The sequence below is a fragment of the Pelophylax lessonae genome (assembly GCF_965119305.1).
Source record: "Pelophylax lessonae genome assembly, chromosome: 6".
Lineage (NCBI taxonomy): Eukaryota > Metazoa > Chordata > Amphibia > Anura > Ranidae > Pelophylax > Pelophylax lessonae.
Window position 1 is genome coordinate 323,646,288 of NC_138773.1, and position 23,052 is coordinate 323,669,339.

The 23,052-nt window shown below is 47.4% G+C and overlaps 1 protein-coding gene across 1 annotated transcript in view; it reads right to left on the minus strand.

The window, feature by feature from the left end:
- Nucleotides 1–23,052, minus strand: part of CLASP1 (cytoplasmic linker associated protein 1) — a 390,996-nt gene that overhangs the window by 132,957 nt on the left and 234,987 nt on the right. The window contains exons 17-19 of the mRNA XM_082262205.1: nt 1,722–1,889; nt 588–637; nt 329–490 (exon numbers count right to left, since the gene is read on the minus strand). Of these exons, the coding sequence (XP_082118331.1) occupies nt 329–490; nt 588–637; nt 1,722–1,889 (380 nt within the window). The remainder of the gene's footprint in view (nt 1–328; nt 491–587; nt 638–1,721; nt 1,890–23,052) is intronic.

Consider the following 23,052-nt stretch of genomic DNA (forward strand, 5'->3'; position numbering starts at 1 on the left):
AACAAAAATAAAGGAGAGGAAACAGTGGGGAGAATTAGTGAGATGTGAGAAATATTTAGGCATTTCCTGATGTTAGTACATGATAATTAACCCCCAATATGCTGAAAGCGAGCCATCAAGAGCATAAAATGTGCAGCATATCCCACAGAGCACACTACATGTGCCCAGCGCCAGCTTCCAGAGCTGCTAATTAGAGGAAGGTGAAGAGATAGAGGGTGTACATGAAAGGATACAGCATGTCCCCTCAGATGCTGCAATTCAGCTGGCATGCATTGTATAAAGCGCACAGCTTCATGGAGGATGCAGCATAATGCTCTCCTCTACTCACCTAGTGATGCATAAGAACCTGGAGGTAAGGCAGCTGCAGAGCTGAATGGTGCAGTCGCAGATGCCGCTTTGGACTTGGAAGTGGCTGCCGCATTTACATCAATGTCACTGCGCGAGCGCTGCAAGGAGCCGGGGGTGGCCGCAGTCTTCGGTGCTGCAGAAACTTTAAAAAAACAAAATGGAATAAAAAGCTGTATACCAACAATGCAAAAACACGTTGTGCATGCTATATCACAATATACAGGACCAAGTATACTGACCTCTGGATGCAGCGCTTCCAGGCGGGCTTCGTTTAGCTGAAAGTGGGCGACTAAAAAGAGTGATAAACACGAATCAAAGATCAGATATCAGCGATATTCATATCACAAAGTGAAAGGGCAATCTGCACACAAGTAGATGAAGGTGTGAATATTATACAGATCTGATACTATCTTGTTACCCAGCCATGTGAAGAGAACCCATGTTTAACCCCCTCCCACCCACCCTATTGTAATATGACAGCCAAGCTGGACCCCAGTTATCCTGGGAGGATGTCATATGATGTCCTCTCCCAGGATGAAGACGCTCCGGCGCAATCTGTCATTGGCTGTGTTTACTGCCGGTACCATGTGATCGCTGTGGCCAATCACAGCAGATCACATGACAACTGTTCAAAATGAATGGCTTTGATTCATGCACTATTGTGATGAGCTCTGGGATTGGACACAGTGATCATATGGTAATTGGTCACAGTGATCACATGGTACAGACAAGGCCAATCACAGCCCATCTGTACATTGTAATAAGCTGTGGCCATTCACAGCGAATCACAATAATTCTGAAATAAATGGTTGCCTATAGCTGTAAAATTCACTTTTATAAGCAATCATAACGTGTACAAAAATCCCCCCGGAAAAAACTGATCACCTTTCCAGAGTAGTAGTGTCCTCCTGGCCGACAGGGGGGCTGTTGGCCAGGAGGAACGCAACTTGCGTACGACTGTCATGTGATTTGCCGTGATTGGTCACAGCAAACACATGGTACTGGCCGTGAGCCAATACACCGATCAGTCACTGGCGGTGTCATTCGACAGATCGCACCCCACCCAGATCAAAAAAAGTCTCGCCCGGCTGTCTTTTTGCTATAGGATAGGCAGGAACTAGTTAAAGTGAACAATAGGCTAATTATAAAGGCCTACTTTACATGGGTTCCTAGACACACACACACACCAGATTTTTGCAGCTAGAATTACTGGAGCATGTAAATAGCAGTGGTCATGTATCTACACACCAAGCTGTTGTCTGCGGTTAAGGGTATCTGAGCCTTAATGCAGTCAGATTCCCGTGTGAAGGAGGCCTATTCTTTCCCTCCTCAACACCATGGCACACAATGTAAGTCGGATGCACTGCACTCACTTTAAGCTCTCCTGTGAACTGGATGAAGAGCGGTCAGATTGGGGGAGGGAGACGATGCTGTCTGAGCTCTTGAGATGCGACTGCAGGGCCTTCTGATAGGACGACTCCAGATTGTTGAACAAATGCTCCGCTTCCCTGCTGAAATGACTGTGGAATCCCCAATAACACCTGAGAGGAACAGAACACGGTGAGATATGATCACATGCACAGGGACTTCCTCAATTATTCAGTAAACTTTACCAAAATCATATAGAAGATGAAAATCTATACAAAGTTTATGCCTCTCTTCACGGTAGGTCATCTTTATTGACCCATTCCTATGTCACACAATGGGAGTGAGATCTTGGATATAGAATTGAGGGGGGGAGGACTAAAGTAAGGCCTGGACAACAATAGCGCAATGCTCAAACAATACTACCACTCTCGAGGCCACTTCTAAAGTGCTCCTGCAGTGGTACTGGGTCCCAGCTAGGCTTATCCTGGCAGCAGTGACAGATGTTTTTGAAAATTGTGGTCAGCATGGGGACATCTTACATATATTGTGGTCTTGCCAAAGTTTGATTGGCTTCTGATCCAGGGTCTTTGGCCTACTGCTGACATTATTTCATGTGATGGTCCGAAAGTATGCCTGGCTGGCTCGCTTACATTGCCCTATACCAGGCCTTTTTGCACCCCAGCAGAAATTGGCCTTGTACCTTTTTATTTCTGCCAAGTGAACCATTGCCCATGCAAGGAAGACTCTGTCTGTTGCTTCCCAGGGGGTGAAAACCAGGATGCCCACTCTGATGGTTAATGATGTCCAGTATATTGAGGGATCCGTGTGCAAAACATTTCAAAAATCTGGGAATCGTGGATAAATTACCCCTTCCCGCTCCTGCTATGGTCTACTCTGAAGTGATATTAAGACCCCGTTCACACTGGGGCGACTTGTCAGGCGACCTGGTCGCCTGACAAGTCGCCGTGGGTCGCCTGCCATAGAGTAGCACAGGACCCGTTCTAATAGGAGCGACACAAGTCGCTCCAACTTAGAAAAAGGGTCCGGAGCTTCTTTGGGGCGACCTGGAGCGACCTGCATTGACTTCAATGATATGAAGTCCATGCCGGCCGCTCCGAACCGCGATTTCACAGGTCGCCCCGGCAAGTCGGGTCGCGCCTGTGTGAACCGGCACTATAGCTTTGTTTTTTCTTTTTAAACAACAAACATGTTATTCTTACCTGGTCTGGGCAGTGTTTTAGCACAGAGCAGCCCCTATCCTTTTCTTTTTGGGGTCCCCTGCCAGTGCTTCTGGCTTCTCCCCCTCAAGCAATGCCCCCAGAGAAAGCTGCTTGCCCTGGGGGCATCGATGCGTGCTCGCTCCCGAGCCAATGCTCTATGCATCCATAAGACACACAGAGCCGTGACTTGGGCCCGCCCCCTGCTCTCTCCTTATTGGCTCACTGGCTGTGACTGACAGCCACCTATTAGTGCCAGTCAGTGCAGCCTATCAGCCATAACTCCAGTATTGTTTTTTTTTCAGCTGGTGGCGTTTAGAGCGGCTCAGACCACTTTCAGAAGCAACGGGAGGGGACATCCCCCCACCTCGCCCTCTCACTGATGTCACTCGGGCTTACCGGTTTCACGGTACTAACTGCACAGCATAAAGCAGATATCCTACAGAATGACCTGGACAAAATAACGGAGTGCGCAAGGACATGGCAAATGAGGTTTAATGTGGAGAAGTGTAAGGTTTTGCCCTTGGGGACTAAAAACATAAAAGTACAATACACTTTAGGAGGGGAACCCTTGGGGGAATCAAAAATGGAGAAAGATCTGGGAGTCTTGGTAGAGGATAGACTAACCATTAGCATGCAATGTCAAGCGGCAGCTGCCAAAGCCAGCAGAATATTAGCATGCATAAAGAAAGCGATGTATTCCAGAGATAAAACTATAATCCTTCCACTTTATAAAACTCTGGTCCGACCACATCTGGAGTATTCTGTCCAGTTCTGGTCGCCAGTCCTCAGGAGGGATGTGTTGGAGCTGGAGAGAGTCCAGAAAAGGGAAACTAAACTAATTAGAGGATTGGAGGACCTTAATTATGAAGAGCGTCTGCAATCGCTTGATTTATTCTCCCTGGAGAAGAGACGCCTGAGGGGGGACATGATAGCAATTTTTAAATATCTCAATGGGGATCTCAGCTTAGAAAAAAAGCTGTTCAGTCGAAGGAATTGCATGAGGACTCGAGGGCATACAATGCGATTAGAGGAGAAGCGTTTTAACCTCAGGCAACGTGGGGGGTTCTTTACTGTTAGGGCTACAAGATTGTGGAATTCTCTACCACAAGAGGTGGTTTCTGCGGGTAGTATGGTGGCTTTCAAAAGACACTTAGACTTACATCTCAAGGATCAGAACATTCAGGGGTATGCGAGATGATTACAGCCACACACGCCTGCACAGGTTGAACTGGATGGACTATTGTCTTTATTCAACCTCACCTACTATGTAACCGGCTCGACCGAGAAACGATCCAACTGTGCCACCGGCTGGTCACAGAGGCCATCAAAGAGTAGATCGGATTTGATCGCCTCTATGGCTTTGGAGGACTGGAGCAACGTCATGACATCACTTCTGGTCTAGAGTGGAAGTAAACAATTTTTTTGCTTTTAAAGGTAAAGAGATTTGGGGTCTTTTTGACTGTGGGTGTGACTCTTTTGGGCTGTCATCCTTATTTCTATTACAAAGGATGTTTACATTCCTTGTAATAGGAATAGTGTGAAATGTGCATAAACTGCGCCAATTCCAATGTATCTCTCGCTGCTCGCACTACAATGGACCTGTCATTGCAATAAACACATAATCAAAGTAGTAATCAAAGAAAGAAATCTCAAAATAGATATCCCATAATAAACTGAACAAAAAAATGTAAAGAAATCTATAGAATAATAAAACGACAAGTGCAGTCCAAGGGAATAAAGCCCGGAGAATAGAAAACATATATCCCAGGGCAGTGAATAATCGCAGAACAGGGTCGTGTCAACTTCTGTGCTCCAATCCTCAACGTGAAAACCTTCCGCCACTTGTAAAATGACTGCTTACCAGAATATATGGACACAGTACCGATACAGGTACTGGGTCAACCATGTTTTGAATGTGTCCAGAAGTGGTACTAGAAGACTCCAAGCGTTTCCACATGTAACAACACGATGAATCCGCTCCACATAGATTGGTGTCAAAAATAGTGCGTTGGACCATAAAGATAGAGAAAGGCTCCACATAGTGTAAAACTGTATCTCCAAAATGTATTAAAAAAAAAGTAGAAAACTTACATCATTCCCAATAAATAAGCGCTTGTAACATCATCCAGTATACAAGATCATAGTGCAAAGGCCTGAATGGTAAGAAAGAAACCCAATGCGTTTCGTCTTCAAAGACATCATCTGGGGTCTCTGAAGACGAAACGCGTTGGGTTTCCTACCATTCAGGCTATTGCACTATGATCTTGTATACTGGATGATGTTACAAGCGCTTGTTTATTGGGAATAATGTAAGTTTTCTACTTTTTAAAATACATTTTGGAGATACAGTTTTACACTATGTGGAGCCTTTCGCTATCTTTATGGTCCAATGCACTAATTTCGACACCAATCTATGTGGAGCGGATTCATCGCGTTATGTGTGGAAACAATAGGAGCTTTCTAGTAACATAGTACCACTCCCGGACACATTCAAAACGTGGTTGACCCAGTACCTGTATGGGTAACTGAGTCCATATATTCTGGTAAGCAGTCATTTTACAAGTGGTGGAAGGTTTTCACATTGAGGATTGGAGCACAGAAGGTGACACGACCCTGTTCTGTGATTATTCACTGCACTGGGATATACGTTTTCTATTCTGCGGACTTTATTCCCTTGGATTGCACTATTTTATTATTATCATTCTTCTCTATATTTCTACACATTTTTTGTTCAGTTTATTATGGGATATCTATTTTGCAATTTGGTTTAGCGCTGCACTTTCTTTGATTACTTGTAATAGAAATAAAAGTTATGAAAAGAGAAAATTAAAGGGACAGTGTAAAAAAAGAAAACAACATTTTAAAGTGCCCCCATCCCTCCGTGCTCACTCGCAGAAGCAAACGCAAACGCAAGTCGGGCACACATATGTAAATGGTGTTCGCACCACACGTGAGGTACCAATGCGAATGTTCTAACTCTAAACTGGTAACTTGTTAATGTTAACGTGTCACCTACGGAGATTTTTAAGCATCATAGTTTGTCACCATTCCACAAGCGCGTGCAATTTAAAAGTATTGCATGTTATTAATCTATTTACTTGGCGTAACATCATCTTTTATATCTTACCAAAAAATTGGGTTATTTGTGTTTTTCTGCATTATAATGCATGAGAGAGTGTATTTTCCAAAAAAGTTGTGTTTGAAAAACCGCTGCACAAACACCGTGTGACATTAAACATTGCAACCATTGCCATTTTATTTTCTAGGGTCTCTGCTAAAATAATTGGGGGTTCTAAGTAATTTTCTAGCAAAAAATAGTGTTTTTTTTTTTTTTACATGTAAACAAAAAATGCCAGAAAAGGCAAGTTTAAATACACCAGGCTGCAAAATGTATGGAAATCTGGGGTCCATGGTGGAATCAATGGTATCCGACTCCTCTTTCTGGTTCTTCAGAGATCCAACCATCACCCTCTGTAAGGATTTTTTTTTTTTTTTGGTGGGAGGTTCCCAAGATTGAGGAGGAGGTGAGGAATTGCTCCGGTGTGTGTGTGTGTGTGTGTGTGAATGAGTCCCTAATTGTTAGAACCGTACAACAGTTTCCCTTTGCGGCAAAATTATATAACCGCGCTAGTGACTAGAAACAGCTGCAACTTCAAGTGAGATAACACAAATAAATAACGGTACAAGTCGCGCTAAAAATGGATTTTTGTAAAATCTTACCGTAAAATCCTTTTCTCTTAGCTCATTGACAGACGTAGTCCTCGGTGATACAGCACCTTCGGGTTATGTTGCGTCCACAGGAGCAGGACTAGACAGGAAATTAAAAAGCTCTGGCCACACCCTAGGGGCAGTCCCAGAGGGTATATCCTCTCTCTCTCTGCCTCAGCAAATCAGTTATGTCAAAGAGCAGTCTTTAGAGATTTTAACCCAACCCAACTCAAAAAACAGAGGGGCGGGGACTACGTCTGTCAATGAGCTAAGAGAAAAGGATTTTACGGTAAGATTTTACAAAAATCCATTTTTCTCTATCGCTCATTGACAGACGTAGTCCTCGGTGATACAGCACCTTCGGGACGTCCCAGAGCAGTATCACAAATGAGGGGTGGGAAAATGAAAATCAAATCCCAATCTAGAAGGCCCAACCGGTGCCAACTAGAAGTTTACAATGCTCATCCTTAATGATGAGACTCAACAAAAAAGAGAATTTTTTTTTTTTTTTTTAAACAGAAAAAAACCCTCGAGGTAGACCACCGGTCTCCTCAAATTGCGGCCTGCAAAACCTTGCGGCCAAATGAGGCATCCGCCGATGCCGTTACATCAATTTTATAGAATTTTTTAAAGGTATGTACCGACGACCAGGTGGCCGCCTTACATACCTGGACCACTGACGCCTGATGGCGAAAGGCCCAGGAAGTACTGAGCGCTCGAGTGGAGTGCGCCCTAACAGGGAACGGAGGACTCTGACCCTTAATAGAATAAGCCTGTACCACCGTCTGTCTAATCCATTTGGCAATGGTCGCGGCAGATGCAGGCAAACCCTTTCTGGGGCCATCCGTGATCACAAAAAGTGAATCCGTCTTACGGAATGATTCTGTAGCTTTCAGGTATACCCTGATTGCCCGAACCACATCTAAGGAATGCAACGCATGTTCCCGATGATGCTTGGGCTGAGGACACAAGGAAGGTAGTACAATATCTTCATTCAGATGAAAATCTGAAACCACCTTAGGAAGAAAAGATGGCTTAGGATGAAGTACTACCTTATCCCTATGAATCACTAGGTATGGGGACTGGCATGATAATGCAGCCAGTTCTGACACCCTGCGAGCAGAAGTGATAGCCACCAAGAAGGCCACCTTCTGGGATAAAGTAAGCAAGGGAATCTCCCTGATGTTTTCAAAGGGAGGTTTCTGTAGAACCGACAAAACCAAATTAAGATCCCAGGGCGGTAAGGGCGCGCGGACTGGTGGAGCCAGGTGCCGCACCCCCTGGATGAAATTCCGCACCAAGGACTTGGTAGCTAAAGGTTTCTGAAAAAAGATTGCTAATGCTGAAACTTGACCCTTGATGGTGCTCAAGGCTAGTTTCTGCTCAACCCCTTGTTGCAAAAAAATGGATTTTTGTAAGATCTTACCGTAAAATCCTTTTCTCTTAAGCTCATTGACAGACGTAGTCTTCTTGATTCTCAAGAGCTGGGTTATGTTGTCTCCGCAGGAGTAGGACTAGGCAGAAAGACAAAACGTTCTGGCTCCACCCTAGGGGCAGTCCCCGAGGGCATATCCTCCCTCTCTCTGCTACAGGGAATCAGTTCTGTTTTAAAGCAGTACAGAGAATTTAACCCAACCCAACTCAATGATAGAGGGGCGGGTACTACGTCTGTCAATGAGCTTAAGAGAAAAGGATTTTACGGTAAGATCTTACAAAAATCCATTTTTCTCTATCGCTCATTGACAGACGTAGTCTTCTTGATTCTCAAGAGTAGTGTTGAGCGAACACGGACTGTATTATTCGTGTTCGTACCGAATAATTGGATTTTTTGTACCCGAACACGGACACGGACACTTTACTGTATGTTCGGGTAAAAATCCGTGTTCGGTCGTTTTATTTCCGGGTTTTGCATGCTTTGGCGCTCTTTTCATGGCGGGCTTTCAACAGCCAATCAACAATCGTTTAACTGGTGTGCCTTAAGCCATCCCAGCCATGCCTGCAAATGTCTCAGTAGCTGTGATTGGCCGTCTGAAGCATGTGACCAAGTCTTTATAAGTTCGAGGCAGCCGCAGCGGCGTCATTATGCTGCTTAGATTCAGGGACAGAGCACACATCAACGTGCTGGCTGCTGATTAGGGAAAGATAGGCAGGAAAAAACCATTTGTGTCCGGATAGAATTGAGGGACAGGTCGGAGTGTTTAGGCAGGGCGAGTTGTAGGCATTTTAGGGATAGAGTCTGCTGAATTATAGGGTCAGTGTCTTCTACAAACTACAATCGATATTGCTGTGTGGGGGGTGGGGTGAATCTGCACTCAATCCTGATCTACGATCTCTTCTCAATCCTGTTAGGGACAGAGTCTGCTGAATTTTAGGGAAACTGTGTTCTACAAACTACAATCGATATTGCTGTGTGGTGTGGGATTGGAGATAGGCAGGTGTCAGTGATCCACATCCATTTTTCTGTGTGTGAGCTGCAGTGAACACAATCTTTTTGGGCTGCAGTGAACACAATCTTTTTGGGCTGCAGTGAACACAATCTTTTTGGGCTGCAGTGAACACAATCTTTTTGGGCTGCAGTGAACACAATCTTTTTGGGGTGCAGTGAACAAAATCTTTTTGGGGTGCAGTGAACACAATCCTTTTTGGTGTGCAGTGAACACAATCTTTGTGGGGTGCAGTGAACAAAATCCTTTGTGGGGTGCAGTGAACACAATCTTTTTGGGGTGCAGTGAACAAAATCCTTTTTGGGGTGCAGTGAACAACATCCTTTTTGGGGTGCAGTGAACACAATCTTTTTGGGGTGCAGTGAACAAAATCCTTTGTGGGGTGCAGTGAACACAATCTTTTTGGGGTGGAGTGAACAACATCCTTTTTGGGGTGCAGTGAACAAAATCCTTTTTGGGGTGCAGTGAACAAAATCATTTTTGGGGTGCAGTGAACACAATCTTTTTGGGGTGCAGTGAACACAATCTTTGTGGGGTGCAGTGAACACAATCTTTTTGGGGTGCAGTGAACAACATCCTTTTTGGGGTGCAGTGAACAACATCCTTTTTGGGGTGCAGTGAACACAATCTTTTTGGGGTGCAGTGAACACAATCTTTGTGGGGTACAGTGAACAGAATCTTTGTGGGGTGCAGTGAACACAATCTTTGGGGGGTACAGTGAACACAATCTTTGTGAGGTGCAGTGAACACAATCTTTGTGGGGTGCAGTGAACACAATCATTGTGGGGTGCAGTGAACTCAATCTTTGTGGGGTACAGTGAACACAATCTCATACTTCTGAAGGTTTGAGGGTGCTGCCTGTTCCATACTCCCCCTACTCCTCATCTAGCCTTTTAGGGGTACAAACAATAGTAATTGGGGCCTAGTGTGGTTGTGTACGTGTGATATACATACACTTTTTTGGGATCATATTTTCTATTCCGCTATTTAATCAAAAACCTTTGGGGATCAGTTAAATTGGGGGATAGTCTGTGTTGGTACGTGTGAGAGAGATCCACCTTTCCAAGTTGTTGGGGTTCATCTCATACTTCTGAAGGTTTGAGGGTGCTGCCTGTTCCATACTCCCCCTACTCCTAGCCTTTTAGGGGTACAAACAATAGTAATTGGGGCCTAGTGTGGTTGTGTACGTGTGATATACATACACTTTTTTGGGATCATATTTTCTATTCCGCTATTTAATCAAAAACCTTTGGGGATCAGTTAAATTGGGGGATAGTCTGTGTTGGTACGTGTGAGAGAGATCCACCTTTCCAAGTTGTTGGGGTTCATCTCATACTTCTGAAGGTTTGAGGGTGCTGCCTGTTCCATACTCCCCCTACTCCTAGCCTTTTAGGGGTACAAACAATAGTAATTGGGGCCTAGTGTGGTTGTGTACGTGTGATATACATACACTTTTTTGGGATCATATTTTCTATTCCGCTATTTAATCAAAAACCTTTGGGGATCAGTTAAATTGGGGGATAGTCTGTGTTGGTACGTGTGAGAGAGATCCACCTTTCCAAGTTGTTGGGGTTCATCTCATACTTCTGAAGGTTTGAGGGTGCTGCCTGTTCCATACTCCCCCTACTCCTCATCTAGCCTTTTAGGGGTACAAACAATAGTAATTGGGGCCTAGTGTGGTTGTGTACGTGTGATATACATACACTTTTTTGGGATCATATTTTCTATTCCGCTATTTAATCAAAAACCTTTGGGGATCAGTTAAATTGGGGGATAGTCTGTGTTGGTACGTGTGAGAGAGATCCACCTTTCCAAGTTGTTGGGGTTCATCTCATACTTCTGAAGGTTTGAGGGTGCTGCCTGTTCCATACTCCCCCTACTCCTCATCTAGCCTTTTAGGGGTACAAACAATAGTAATTGGGGCCCAGTGTGGTTGTGTACGTGTGATATACATACACTTTTTTGGGATCATATTTTCTATTCCGCTATTTAATCAAAAACCTTTGGGGATCAGTTAAATTGGGGGATAGTCTGTGTCGGTACGTGTGAGAGAGATCCACCTTTCCAAGTTGTTGGGGTTCATCTCATACTTCTGAAGGTTTGAGGGTGCTGCCTGTTCCATACCCCCCCTACTCCTCATCTAGCCTTTTAGGGGTACAAACAATAGTAATTGGGGCCTAGTGTGGTTGTGTACGTGCGAGATACATACACTTTTTTTGATCATATTTCCTATTCCGCTATTCAATAAAAACCTTTGAGGATCAATTGAATTGCGGGATAGTCTGTGTCGGTACGTGTGAGAGAGATCCACCTTTCCAAGTTGTTGGGGTTCATCTCATACTTCTGAAGGTTTGAGGGTGCTGCCTGTTCCATACCCCCCCTACTCCTCATCTAGCCTTTTAGGGGTACAAACAATAGTAATTGGGGCCTAGTGTGGTTGTGTACGTGCGAGATACATACACTTTTTTTGATCATATTTCCTATTCCGCTATTCAATAAAAACCTTTGAGGATCAATTGAATTGCGGGATAGTCTGTGTCGGTACGTGTGAGAGAGATCCACCTTTCCAAGTTGTTGGGGTTCATCTCATACTTCTGAAGGTTTGAGGGTGCTGCCTGTTCCATACTCCCCCTACTCCTCATCTAGCCTTTTAGGGGTACAAACAATAGTAATTGGGGCCCAGTGTGGTTGTGTACGTGTGATATACATACACTTTTTTGGGATCATATTTTCTATTCCGCTATTTAATTTAACTGGGCCTCCATGCGAGACCTGTGTGCCTTGTTGCGCTGTTTTGAGTACTCCACCAACATGGCCAGTGGCAATGACGCCGTTCTCAGCTTAACTATCCCACTTCTATGCCTCCTTGAAAAAACAATTCGGGCGATGATGGAAGAGGATGTGGCACAGGATGAGGAGGAGGAGGAGGATGAAGAGGTAACATTTCCAAGGCTTTCAGGGCAGTCATTCGCAAGGGGCTCCGAGGGTGGGTTCCTGCACACGCAAACGCCAGGGACGCAATTGTCCAGCAGGGGCACAGTTCTGGAGGATGAGGAGGATGAGGAGGAGGAGGAGCTGGAGGAGGAGATGGAACCATGTTCACAGCAGGGTGGCACCCAGGCCAGCTCATGGCCATCACTGGTGCGTGGCTGGGGGGATACAGAGGACACGGACGATACACCTCCCACAGAGGACAGCCTTTCGTTGCCTCTGGGCAGCCTGGCACACATGAGCGATTACATGCTGCAGTGTCTCCACAACGACCGCCGAGTTGCCCACATTCTAACTTGTGCTGATTACTGGGTGGCCACGCTGCTGGATCCCCGTTACAAGGACAACGTACCGTCCTTAATTCACTCACTGGAGCGCGATCGCAAGATGCGCGAGTACAAGCGCACGCTGGTAGACGCCATGCTGCTGGCATTCCCATCTGACAGCGGGGCCACAGTGGAAGCACAAGGCAGAGGAGGAGGAGGAGGAGGTCGCCAACGCAACCAGGGCACCGCCAGCACCTCAGAAGGCAGGGTTAGCATGGCCGAAATGTGGAAAAGCTTTGTCAGCACGCCACAACAAACAGCAGCACCAGCAGCTCAGATGGAACGTCTTAGCAGGAGGCAGCATTTTACCAACATGGTGGAGCAGTATGTGTGCACACGCCTACATGTAGTGAATGACGGGTCTGCCCCCTTCAACTTCTGGGTCTCCAAATTGGGCACATGGCTTGAGCTTGCCCTTTACGCCTTGGAGGTGCTGGCGTGCCCTGCAGCCAGTGTATTATCTGAACGGGTATTTAGCACGGCTGGGGGCGTTATAACAGACAAGCGCAGCCGCCTGTCCAGAGACAATGTGGACAAGCTCACGTTCATTAAAATGAACCAGGCATGGATCCCACGGGACTTTTCCGTACCTTATGCAGAATAGCAATGGATACCGACCTTACCCACCCATTGTTCCATTTTTGCTCTTTCTCACTCTTTTGGGGTGTACCCTCATTTAAAATTTTTGAAAAGAAGCAGTGTTGGCTACCTCGTCCTCCTCCTCAGGGCCAGATTAATGTAGGGGCTATTGGAGCTGCAGCTCCAGGCCCCTACCTTTTATATAGGCCCCGGGTTGGCCATATTCACTGTTACCGCTCTTCTGTCACTTGTAAACACAGAAGTCTGGCTTCTATGCTCGCTTCCCCAGGCAGCACCCTCAGAACCTCCCCACACAGCGTGAAGGCCGGACAAGGAGGGACAGTTGGCGATGCATGGATGTGTTTATGGGCTTCAGAGACAGCATCCCATGTTGAATTAGGCATGCATGGCTGCACCCTTCCTCCTCTGGGTGCATGGCAAGGCACGGCCCTTAAGGCCCTTCAAAATCCTCAGCACCAAGCCCATGATGCTGTTAATCCGGCCCTGGTCCTCCTCCACCGCCGCTTCCACCTACACCGCCCATAGGTGTGCGCAGCCTATTGCATTAAGGTGTGCACCCCAAAGTTGAAATACACATGCATGTGTTTGCCAGCAGGTAGAGTAATGTATCGGGGCCATGTACCTGTAGGCAAGGAGAAATAGAGCAGAGCAGGTCCCAGGGAGATCTTTCCCATCTCCTCACTGGCAATGCTATGTGCCCTAGGTGATTAGGGTGTGCCCAGGCACACCCAGCACACCCTGTGCGCACGCCTATGTCACCGCCACATCCACCACCACCTCAACCTCCCTCCTACTCCATATGGGCCTCGTCCTTCAGAGATGAAGAAGAACATTGTTTTATTTTTCTGTTTTTTTTTTTGTTGTTTTAAGTTATTTCCCTATCCACATTTGTTTGCAGAGCACTTGCCATGCTCTTAATTACGTTTTGCTGCCATTTGCAGCACTCTAGCCCTTTCCTTTGGTGTTTTAGAGCCATTTTAGTGCCTTAAAGTTCGGGTCCCCATTGACTTCAATGGGGTTCGGTGTCCGGGAAAAGTTCGGTAAAAGTCCGGGACACGGACCCGGACTTTTTTTTAAAGTTCGGCCGAACCCGTCGAACACGGACATCTAGGTGTTCGCTCAACCCTACTCAAGAGCTGGGACATCCAGAAGCAGTGCCACAAAATGAGGGGTGGGATTGACAGAATCAAAATCCAATCTAGAAGGCCCAACCAGAGCCAACAGGAAGTATCAAAGGACTCATCGAGTAAACCGATGAGACCTACCCCACAAATCCTCGAGGTAGACCAACAGTCTCCTCAAACAGTGGCCTGCAGGAACCTTGCAGCCAGAAGAGGCATCTGACGATGCCATCACATAAACCTTATACAATATTGTAAAGGTATGAACCGACTACTAAACAGTCGCCTTGAAAAACCTGAACCACTGACGCCTGATGGCGGAAGGTCCAGGAAACTCTAAGCGCCCGAGTAGAATGCGCCTTAACAGGGAACGGGGGATCCCGACCCTTAGATAAAATAAGCCTATACCACCGTCTGTCTGATCCATCTAAAGATGGTCGCAGCAGAACAGGCAACCCCTTCTTAGGGCCATCCGTGATCACAAACAGTGAATCCGTCTTACAAATTGAATCCGTAGTATTCAAGTATATCCTGATCGCCCGAACTACATCCAAGGAATGCCATGCAAATTCTCGAGGATGATTGGGCTAAGGACATAGGAAGGACAATACACTGTCCTTAATCAATGAAACTTTGAAACCACCTTAGAAGGAAGGATGGATTCGGATGAAGAACAACCTTATCCCTATGAACCGCCAGATCTGGGGAACAACAGGATAATGCAGCCAGTTCTGACACCCTGCGTGCAGAAGTGATAGCCACCAAGAAGACCACCTTCTGGGATAAAGTAAGCAAGGGAATCTCCCTGATATTTTCAAAGGGAGGTGTCTGAAGAACCGACAGCACCAAATTAAGATCCCAGGATGGTAACGGCGCGTGCACTGGCAGAGCCAGGTGTCGCACCCCCTGGATGAAATTCCGCACCAAGGAATGAGTAGACAAAAGCTTCTGAAAGAAGATAGCAAATGCTGAAACCAGACCCTTGATAACACTCAAGGCCAGCTTCTGCTCAACTCCCTGTTGCAGAAAGCCAATATTCGGACTACCGAATAAAGATGTAGATGGAACCCAAGGGATTCACATCACACAACATAAGACTTCCATGTACGATGATAATCTTTCTAGAAGTCGCTTTCCTTGTTTTAACTAGAGTAGGAATAACTGAAGCTGACAATCCCTTGTCCTTCAGCACCTGGGTCTCAATAACCAGGCCGTTAAAAACCAGCGATCGTAAAGCAGGATGGAAGATCGGTCCCTGAGACAGTAGATCCTTCCTGAGAGGAAGTCTCCACGGGACGTCCGCCATCAGTCTGACCAAGTCGGCGTAACAAGCTCGACGAGGCCAATCCGGAGCTGCCAGGATTACTGGAATTCCTTCCTCCTCTATCCTGCGAAGAAGTCTTGGCAGTAACCCAAGAGGAGGGAAGGCATACATTAGCTGGTATTGCCCCCACGGGGCGATCAGTGCGTCTGCGGTTTCTGCTAGAGGATCGCGGGAGCGAGCCACGAATCTCTGAACTTTCCTGTTGAATCGAGATGCCAACAGATCCATATCCGGGGTGCCCCATCGTAGGCACAACTGGTGGAAAACGTCTGGATGGAGGGACCATTCCCCCTGATCCAGAGTCTGACGGCTGAGATAATCTGCCTGCCAATTTTCCACCCCCGGAATGAACACCGCAGAGATTGCTGGAACAAATCGTTCCGCCCAGCGAAGAATGCAAGCCACTTCTTTGGCCGCTCGGACACTCTTGGTGCCCCCCTGGTGATTGACATAAGCCACGACCGTGGCGTTGTCCGACTGGATCCGAGCCGGGCTGCCCTGGAGCTGCTCGGTCCAGTGAATCAGACAAAGTCTGATCGCTCTCAGTTCCAATACATTTATCGGTAACCTGGATTCTTCCGGGGACCAAAGTCCCTGGACAGATAACTGACCGAGAATTCCTCCCCATCCGGATAGACTGGCATCCGTGGTCACTGTCGTCCAATATATTGGCAGAAATGACTTTCCCTGGCTGAGCATCGGAGACCGAAGCCACCAGACCAGAGACTCTCTGGTCTGTTTGCTCAATCGGATCTGATTGTCCAGGGATTCCGGATTCCGATTCCATCTGAGAGGAATCTCTTGCTGAAGAATTCGGGTATGGGACTGGGCAAATGGGACTGCTTCGAAGGAAGCCACCATCAACCCCAGACCCCTCATGCAAGTCCGAAGGGAAGACCAGCTGTTGGTGGACTGCTGATTGAATCTTTCGGAGTTTCCCTACCGGAAGAAAAACTCTTGTCCTGACTGTGTCTAGAATTAGACCCAGATATTCGAGCCTCTGGGTGGGAACCAGAAATGACTTTTGCTGGTTCACCAGCCACCCGAATTCCTGTAAAGAAATCATAGTAATTTCTACGTCTTGTAGCAAGGTCTGAGGAGACTCTGCATGAAGCAGAAGATAGTCTAGGTAACCTAGAATCGATATGCCTCTTTGGCGCAGAAGTGCCAACATTGGGGCCAACACCTTCGTGAAGACCCGCTGAGCCGTGGCGAGACCGAAAGGTAACGCCACAAACTGATAGTGGTTCTCTTCTACGGAAAAACGTAGAAACCGCTGATGTCCTGCGAAAATGGGAATGTGAAGATATGCGTCCTAGATGTCTATGGACGCTAGGACATCCCCTGGATGCAGAAAGGCTGCTACTGTGCGAATGGACTCCATTCTGAATCTTCTTATGAAGACAAAAGAATTGAGTGCCCTTAAGTCCAGAATTGGACGCACTTTGCCCTCTTATTGTAAATAGGTTTGAATAAAACCCTTGAAACCGTTCTGTCCAAGGAACGTGGACTACCACTCCTTGTTGTAGTAAATCTGTGACTGCTCTCCGCAGATCTTCTAAACGATCTGAGGATAGTCGGATATTGGAAGGGAAGAATCGCGCCGGTGGGAGAGATCGAAACTCGATCTTGTACCCTGACCTTATGACTTCGCAGACCCATTTGTCCGGGATTCTGGAAAGCCATGGATCCGGGACCCGGCGAAGACGTCCCCCCACCCCAGTTATGGGTGGGGGCGCACCTTCAGGCTTTGGACGGTTTATCTTCAGGTCTGGAGGGTGCGGGCTTTTGCTTGCCCGACCAACGACCCCTGACGCCTCCTGCAGGAGCTTTGGAGGACTTAGTTTTTTCACCCGCGGGACGAAAAAACCTCTTGTGAGCAGAAAAAGAAGGCCCTCGTCTTTGACGAGTTCCTCTACCTTTAAAATTTTGCGGTAAAAAGGTTCTCTTTCCACCCGTGAGATCCTTAATGATCTCATCTAAGTTGGCTCCAAATAGACGCTCTCCTAAAAAGGGGATATTAGCCAATGCTTTTTTGGAACCTTGGTCGGCTAACCAACCTTTTAGCCACAGTGTACGCCTGAGAACCACTGCTGAGACTGATGCTCGCGCCAATAATGGAGTGGCGTCTAACGCCGCATCACACACAAACTGTAACCCCTGTATCATTTGTTCCAACAAATCTGATACCGCCTGAGGGACCTCTTGTAAGTCCCGGCGTAACCACTAGGTCCATTCAGTTACAGCCTGCGAAAACAGACCAATAGCTATTATAGGTCTGAAAGCTGATCCAATCAAGGCAAACATGGTGCGAGACATAGCTTCTATTTTGCGATCCACTGGATCTTTAAAGACGGAGCGTCTTCTAAAGGAATAACCGTGGCTTTATTCAATCTAGCAATTGGTGAATCCACCACAGGTGGTTCTGTCCATTTCTTAATGAGGGTTTCCTCAAACGGATAACGCCTGTTAATGCGTTTAGAAATAGTAGAAATGCGTTTTGGCAGACTCCATTCTTCTTTGATTGGATTGCCAAAACATTTGGGCAATGGAAAAACCTTCGCCACTAGATGCGTTTTTAGACCCAAAAGGAATCTCAGTTTCAGCTATTTCTGACGGAATACCCTGTAATCTTAAGGTCTCTTGAACAGATATCATGAGTGCGTTTACCAACGCTTCCTCTCTGGCTATGGCTGATGCCGAAACATCCTCCTCACTGTCTGAAAAGACAGTACACGAGACACCAATACCAGATGAAGTACCTGCAACTGCAGAAATAGGCTCAGAGTCTGAATCCGAGGTTTCAGATAATAAGGGGTTAGGCGGGGGTCGCTTACTTGCGCCCTGTCCCTGACAAGCCACTTCCACCCGGGACACAAGCTACCATAATAGCGGACAATGATTTAATCGTCAGTGGGGTGCTGGAGGATCCTGCAGACCCCTCGAGGGGATCCGGAGGAGATACATGAGTGGCAGGGTCCATGATAATTCAGGACACCTTTGCCAGAAAACACAAAAAAAACTTTTTTTTTTTTTTTTAAATAAAAAATACCTCTTTTTTTTTTTTTTTATGTGTCTCCCCCTAGCGCAATAGCGCCCCTCAGAGTACCTGCTTCTCGATCCCACAGAGAGAGAGAGGGACCCCCAAGGCTCACCAACCGATGCAGTGAAGTTTCCAACCAACTGCAGTCAGCGTCTGTCTTTACAGACTGGAAGGAGCTGTTGCTTTTTCCCGGGTAGAAGGACGTGGCTCCGCCCCCTGTGTACGCCTTCCGGCGTTTCCCAGCTCTCCACGAGGTAGCTGGGCTCACAAAACATGGCCGCCCCCATAGAAGAGACATAAGACTCCAAAAACATGGCGGCCGGCGTGACCTGAGGACATACATGCATTCGGTCTACGGCAAAATGGCGGCGGACCGCCGAAATCGTTTTCCCAGCACATCCACCTGCATCTCTGCTAAGAGGCGATATATGGATCTACAGATGATACACTACACATAAGGTAGGATTATACCTCCTATGTCTGCTGTAATGTTACAGTCTGCTGGGTAGAGTGTTAGCTCTTAAACCAAGTCCACTTCCCACAAACACATGCTGTATTACAAGGGGGACTTGTAAGTATCAGATATATACTGACCATATATGGAGGGGCCCATAATACATACTGCCTCATAACGAGGAAAAAAGGGAACGTTTACTCACCATACCGAACCGACAGGCACCCTCTCTTCACAATACCCTCTCCACCGGGGTGGGGGTTTGTGGACGCCTCGACTCTCTGGTACCTGGCGTCCAAGCGAGACTTTTAACTCGCAAAGTCAGTCCCTTCACTGGGACTCCGTCGCGGCCGACTCATCGCGGAGCTCTGGTCTGCACGCGCTCGTAGGCAGAAACCGGGGTGACCACTGGATCTCAACATCCAGCCCGTCACCCGGCCCCGCATACTTACTTGAATATGTCGCGGCCGACCAAGCGCAATGCCATGGTCTGCGCGCGCTCGTAGGCCGGCTGGGGTGACCACAAGTGTCGCCCAGTCCGGCATTTTTGCTTGAAGATCTCACAGGAAAAAAACACTGGAGAAAACTACCTAAAAAATGTCTTTTTCTTAAAGAAAAAAAGTCTTGCCAGGACCAAAAGATCCCAGCAAGGAACTTAGGTCCTTACTCCTGACTAGACAGAAAAAAACTGATTCCCTGTAGCAGAGAGAGGGAGGATATGCCCTCGGGGACTGCCCCTAGGGTGGAGCCAGAACGTTTTGTCTTTCTGCCTAGTCCTACTCCTGCGGAGACAACATAACCCAGCTCTTGAGAATCAAGAAGACTACGTCTGTCAATGAGCGATAGAGAAAAGCCAATATTCGAGTCACCGAATAGGTACGTGGAGGAAATCCTAAAGATTCGCACCATGCAATATAAGTCTTCCATGTGTGATAATAGACCTTGCTGGAAGTCGCTTTCCTTGCTTTAATAAGGGTAGGAATGACTGAAGTAGACAAACCTCTGTCCTTCAGTACTTGGGTCTCAATGGCCAGGCCATTAAAACCAGCGACTGTAAAGCACGATGGTAAATTGGTCCTTGAGACCACAGACACTCCCTGAGACGAAGTTCCCACGGAACGTCTGCGACTAGCATGTCCAAGTCGGCCAGCCCGGCTTGACGAGGCCAGCCTAGAATTTCTAGGACCACTGGCGCTGATTGGATCTGAACCAGGCGTCCCTAGAGGTATCTGGCCCCGACCATCCGAGAAAGTCTGGTCGTTTTCTGTTCCCACACATTTATCAGATACCTGATTGTTATCAGGAAGGGTGATCTTTTCTGGTTGAACTTCAGGGACCGAAGTCACCCGACTAGAGGCTTCTTGGCCTGTCTGGTCAACCAGATCCGATTCCTGTGAGGCATAGGGACTAATCTTAGGAAAAGGTAAAGAAAAAGATCTATTCAGGGAACGGTAACTACCGCTTCCTGTAGTACTTAAATGTTGGAAGGGAAGAATCGCACCGGTAGTAGTGGTTGATGCTCGATCTAATGTCCTGAATACCGGTGAAAACGTCCCCCCACCCTGAAACCGGGTGGGGGCGCACCTTCAGGCTGTGTACTCCTTTGCTTCGGGTTTGGCTGGGTTGGTTCTCTGTTTGTCCGACCAGCCCTTCTTGAACCCTCCTGGAGGAGTCTTGCCTTTCCCGCTTGTTCCAGCTGGGCGCCCTTTATGGGCGGTAAAGAAAGGTCCTCGCTTGTTGCGAGGTCCCTTGGCTTTAGCAGCCTGTGGCAAAAAAGTGCTCTTGCCCCCAGTGGCATCCTTAATGATTTCATCTAGGTTGGCCCCAAATAGACGATTCCCCTGAAAGGGGAGATTTGTCAAGGTCTTTTTGGAACCTAGGTCAGCTGACCAGCATTTTAACCACAGCACACGTCTGAGGATGACCGCTGACATAGATGCATGCCCTAATAAGGGAGTAGTGTCCAAGGCTGCGTCACAGATAAACTGTAGCCCTTGTATAATCTGTTCCATCAAATCAGATGTCTCCTGGGGAATATCTTTTCCCCTAAGATCTTGGCGTACCATTCTCGCCCATTCCGTAAGAGTCTGGGAAACTAGACCAATAACAATTACTGGTCTAAATGCTGACCCTATCAGAGAGAAGATGGTGCGGGACTCTGCTTCCATCTTTCGATCCACCGGATCCTTAAAGGACGAAGTGTCCTCCACTGGGATAACCGTGGCTTTATTCAGCCTGGAAATAGTTGGATCCACCACTGGTGGTACCGTCCATTTCTTAATGATGGATTCCTCAAACGGATAGCGTCTAGCAATACGCTTGGAAATAGTAAAGGTACGTTTAGAATGCTCCCATTCTCCTTTAATCTTATTACCAAAACACTTGGGTACAGGAAAAACCTTCACCGTTTTGATGGGCTTGTTAGTACCAAAAGGAATCTCTGTTTCAGTTGCCTCTGCCGGTAAAACCTCAAGTTTTAAGGTTTCCTGCACTGCCACAACTAGTGCGTCCACCAATGCTTCTTCCTGAATTATAGCGGGAGAAGAAACGTCCTCCTCACTGTCTGAGGGAGCTTTACCTGAGGTAACAGCCCTTGCAGAGGGACCTGCAACTGCAGTGACCATCTCTGAATCTGAGTCAGAGGTGTCAGATAGTATAGGGGTAGGCGGGGGTCGCTTCCTTGACCCCCGTCCCTGACAGGCCGCCTCCACCCGAGCCACCATAGACTCCAAAATTGCTGTAAATGCCTCTACACTCTGTGCACCGGCGGGTCCCGTGGCCCCCTCGAGGGAAACAGGTGGGGGAATATGTGTGGCAGGGTCCATGATAATTCCAGTCACTTCCTGGATAATATAATTCAAAAATAAAAAACTTTTTTTTTTTTTCCAGACCCCCAGCGCCACAAAAAGCCCCTTAGTGTTACCTGCTAGGGATCCCTATCGATCGAGAGAGAGAGAGATAGACCCCCAGGCTCACCACTTGATGCTCAGAGTTTAACTGCAACAGGTTACAGCGCTGTCTTGACAAACAGGAAGTCTTTTGGCTGGCTGCCCAGGAAGAAAGGAGGCGGCTCCGCCCCTCTGCACGCCTTCCGGCGCCTCCCCTAGCTCCACGAGGTGTTTGGATCACCTCAAACATGGCCGCCCCCATGCTGGAGACACGAGGCTACGCCAAAATGGCGGCTCGTGCGATCCAGCAAAAAAAATGGCGGCGGCCTGTACTGAATAGCGGTGTGCTGCAGGGCACACAACACTCTCTCTGCATGGGGATTTGGCGTGGTTGGAGGTACCGGCCCTGGCGGACCGCATGGCCGTTCGGGAGGCCTGCTTATAGCTGGAGATCTGATTTAGGAAGGCAGTCTACATGTCCGTGGCTTCTGACTGGTAGGTACCTTATTCTTATCACAGTAAGATTCCCAGAATGCTACTGATTACAATCTTTTAAACATGTATACAATTAGATTGTTAGCTCCCAAACCAAGCCTCCTGGCTTTTTGCACATTAAATCACACTCAAAGTAGGGGGATCTGTGTCATGTTATAGGATAGAGGGGGACTCTATCTTACCATACAGAGAGGGGCCCGCGTTCACCACAAGACCCGTCAGGGGAAAAGGGGGAACATACTACTCACCATACCGGAACCAGGCGGGCACCAACTCCTGACAGTACCCCTCTCCACCGGGGCGGGAGGGCTGTCGACCGATATGGACGCCGTGACTCATGGTCTTTGGCGTTTCAGCGAGACGTTTAACTCGCGGGGTCAGTCCCTTAATGGGACTTTGTCGCGGCCGACCCAGCGCGGAGCTATGGCCTGCACGCGCTCGTAGGCTGAACTGGGGTGACCACCGGATCTCAACATCCAGCCCGTCGCCCAGTTCAGCTTTCTTGCTTGAAGATCTCACAGGAACACTGGAGAAAAAAAGCTGTCTAAAAAATCTTTTAAGAAAAAAATCTTGCCAGGACCGAAGATCCCAGCAAGGTATCTAGGTCCTTACTCCTAACTAGACAGAAAATAACTGATTTGCTGAGGCAGAGAGAGAGAGAGGATATACCCTCTGGGACTGCCCCTAGGGTGTGGCCAGAGCTTTTTAATTTCCTGTCTAGT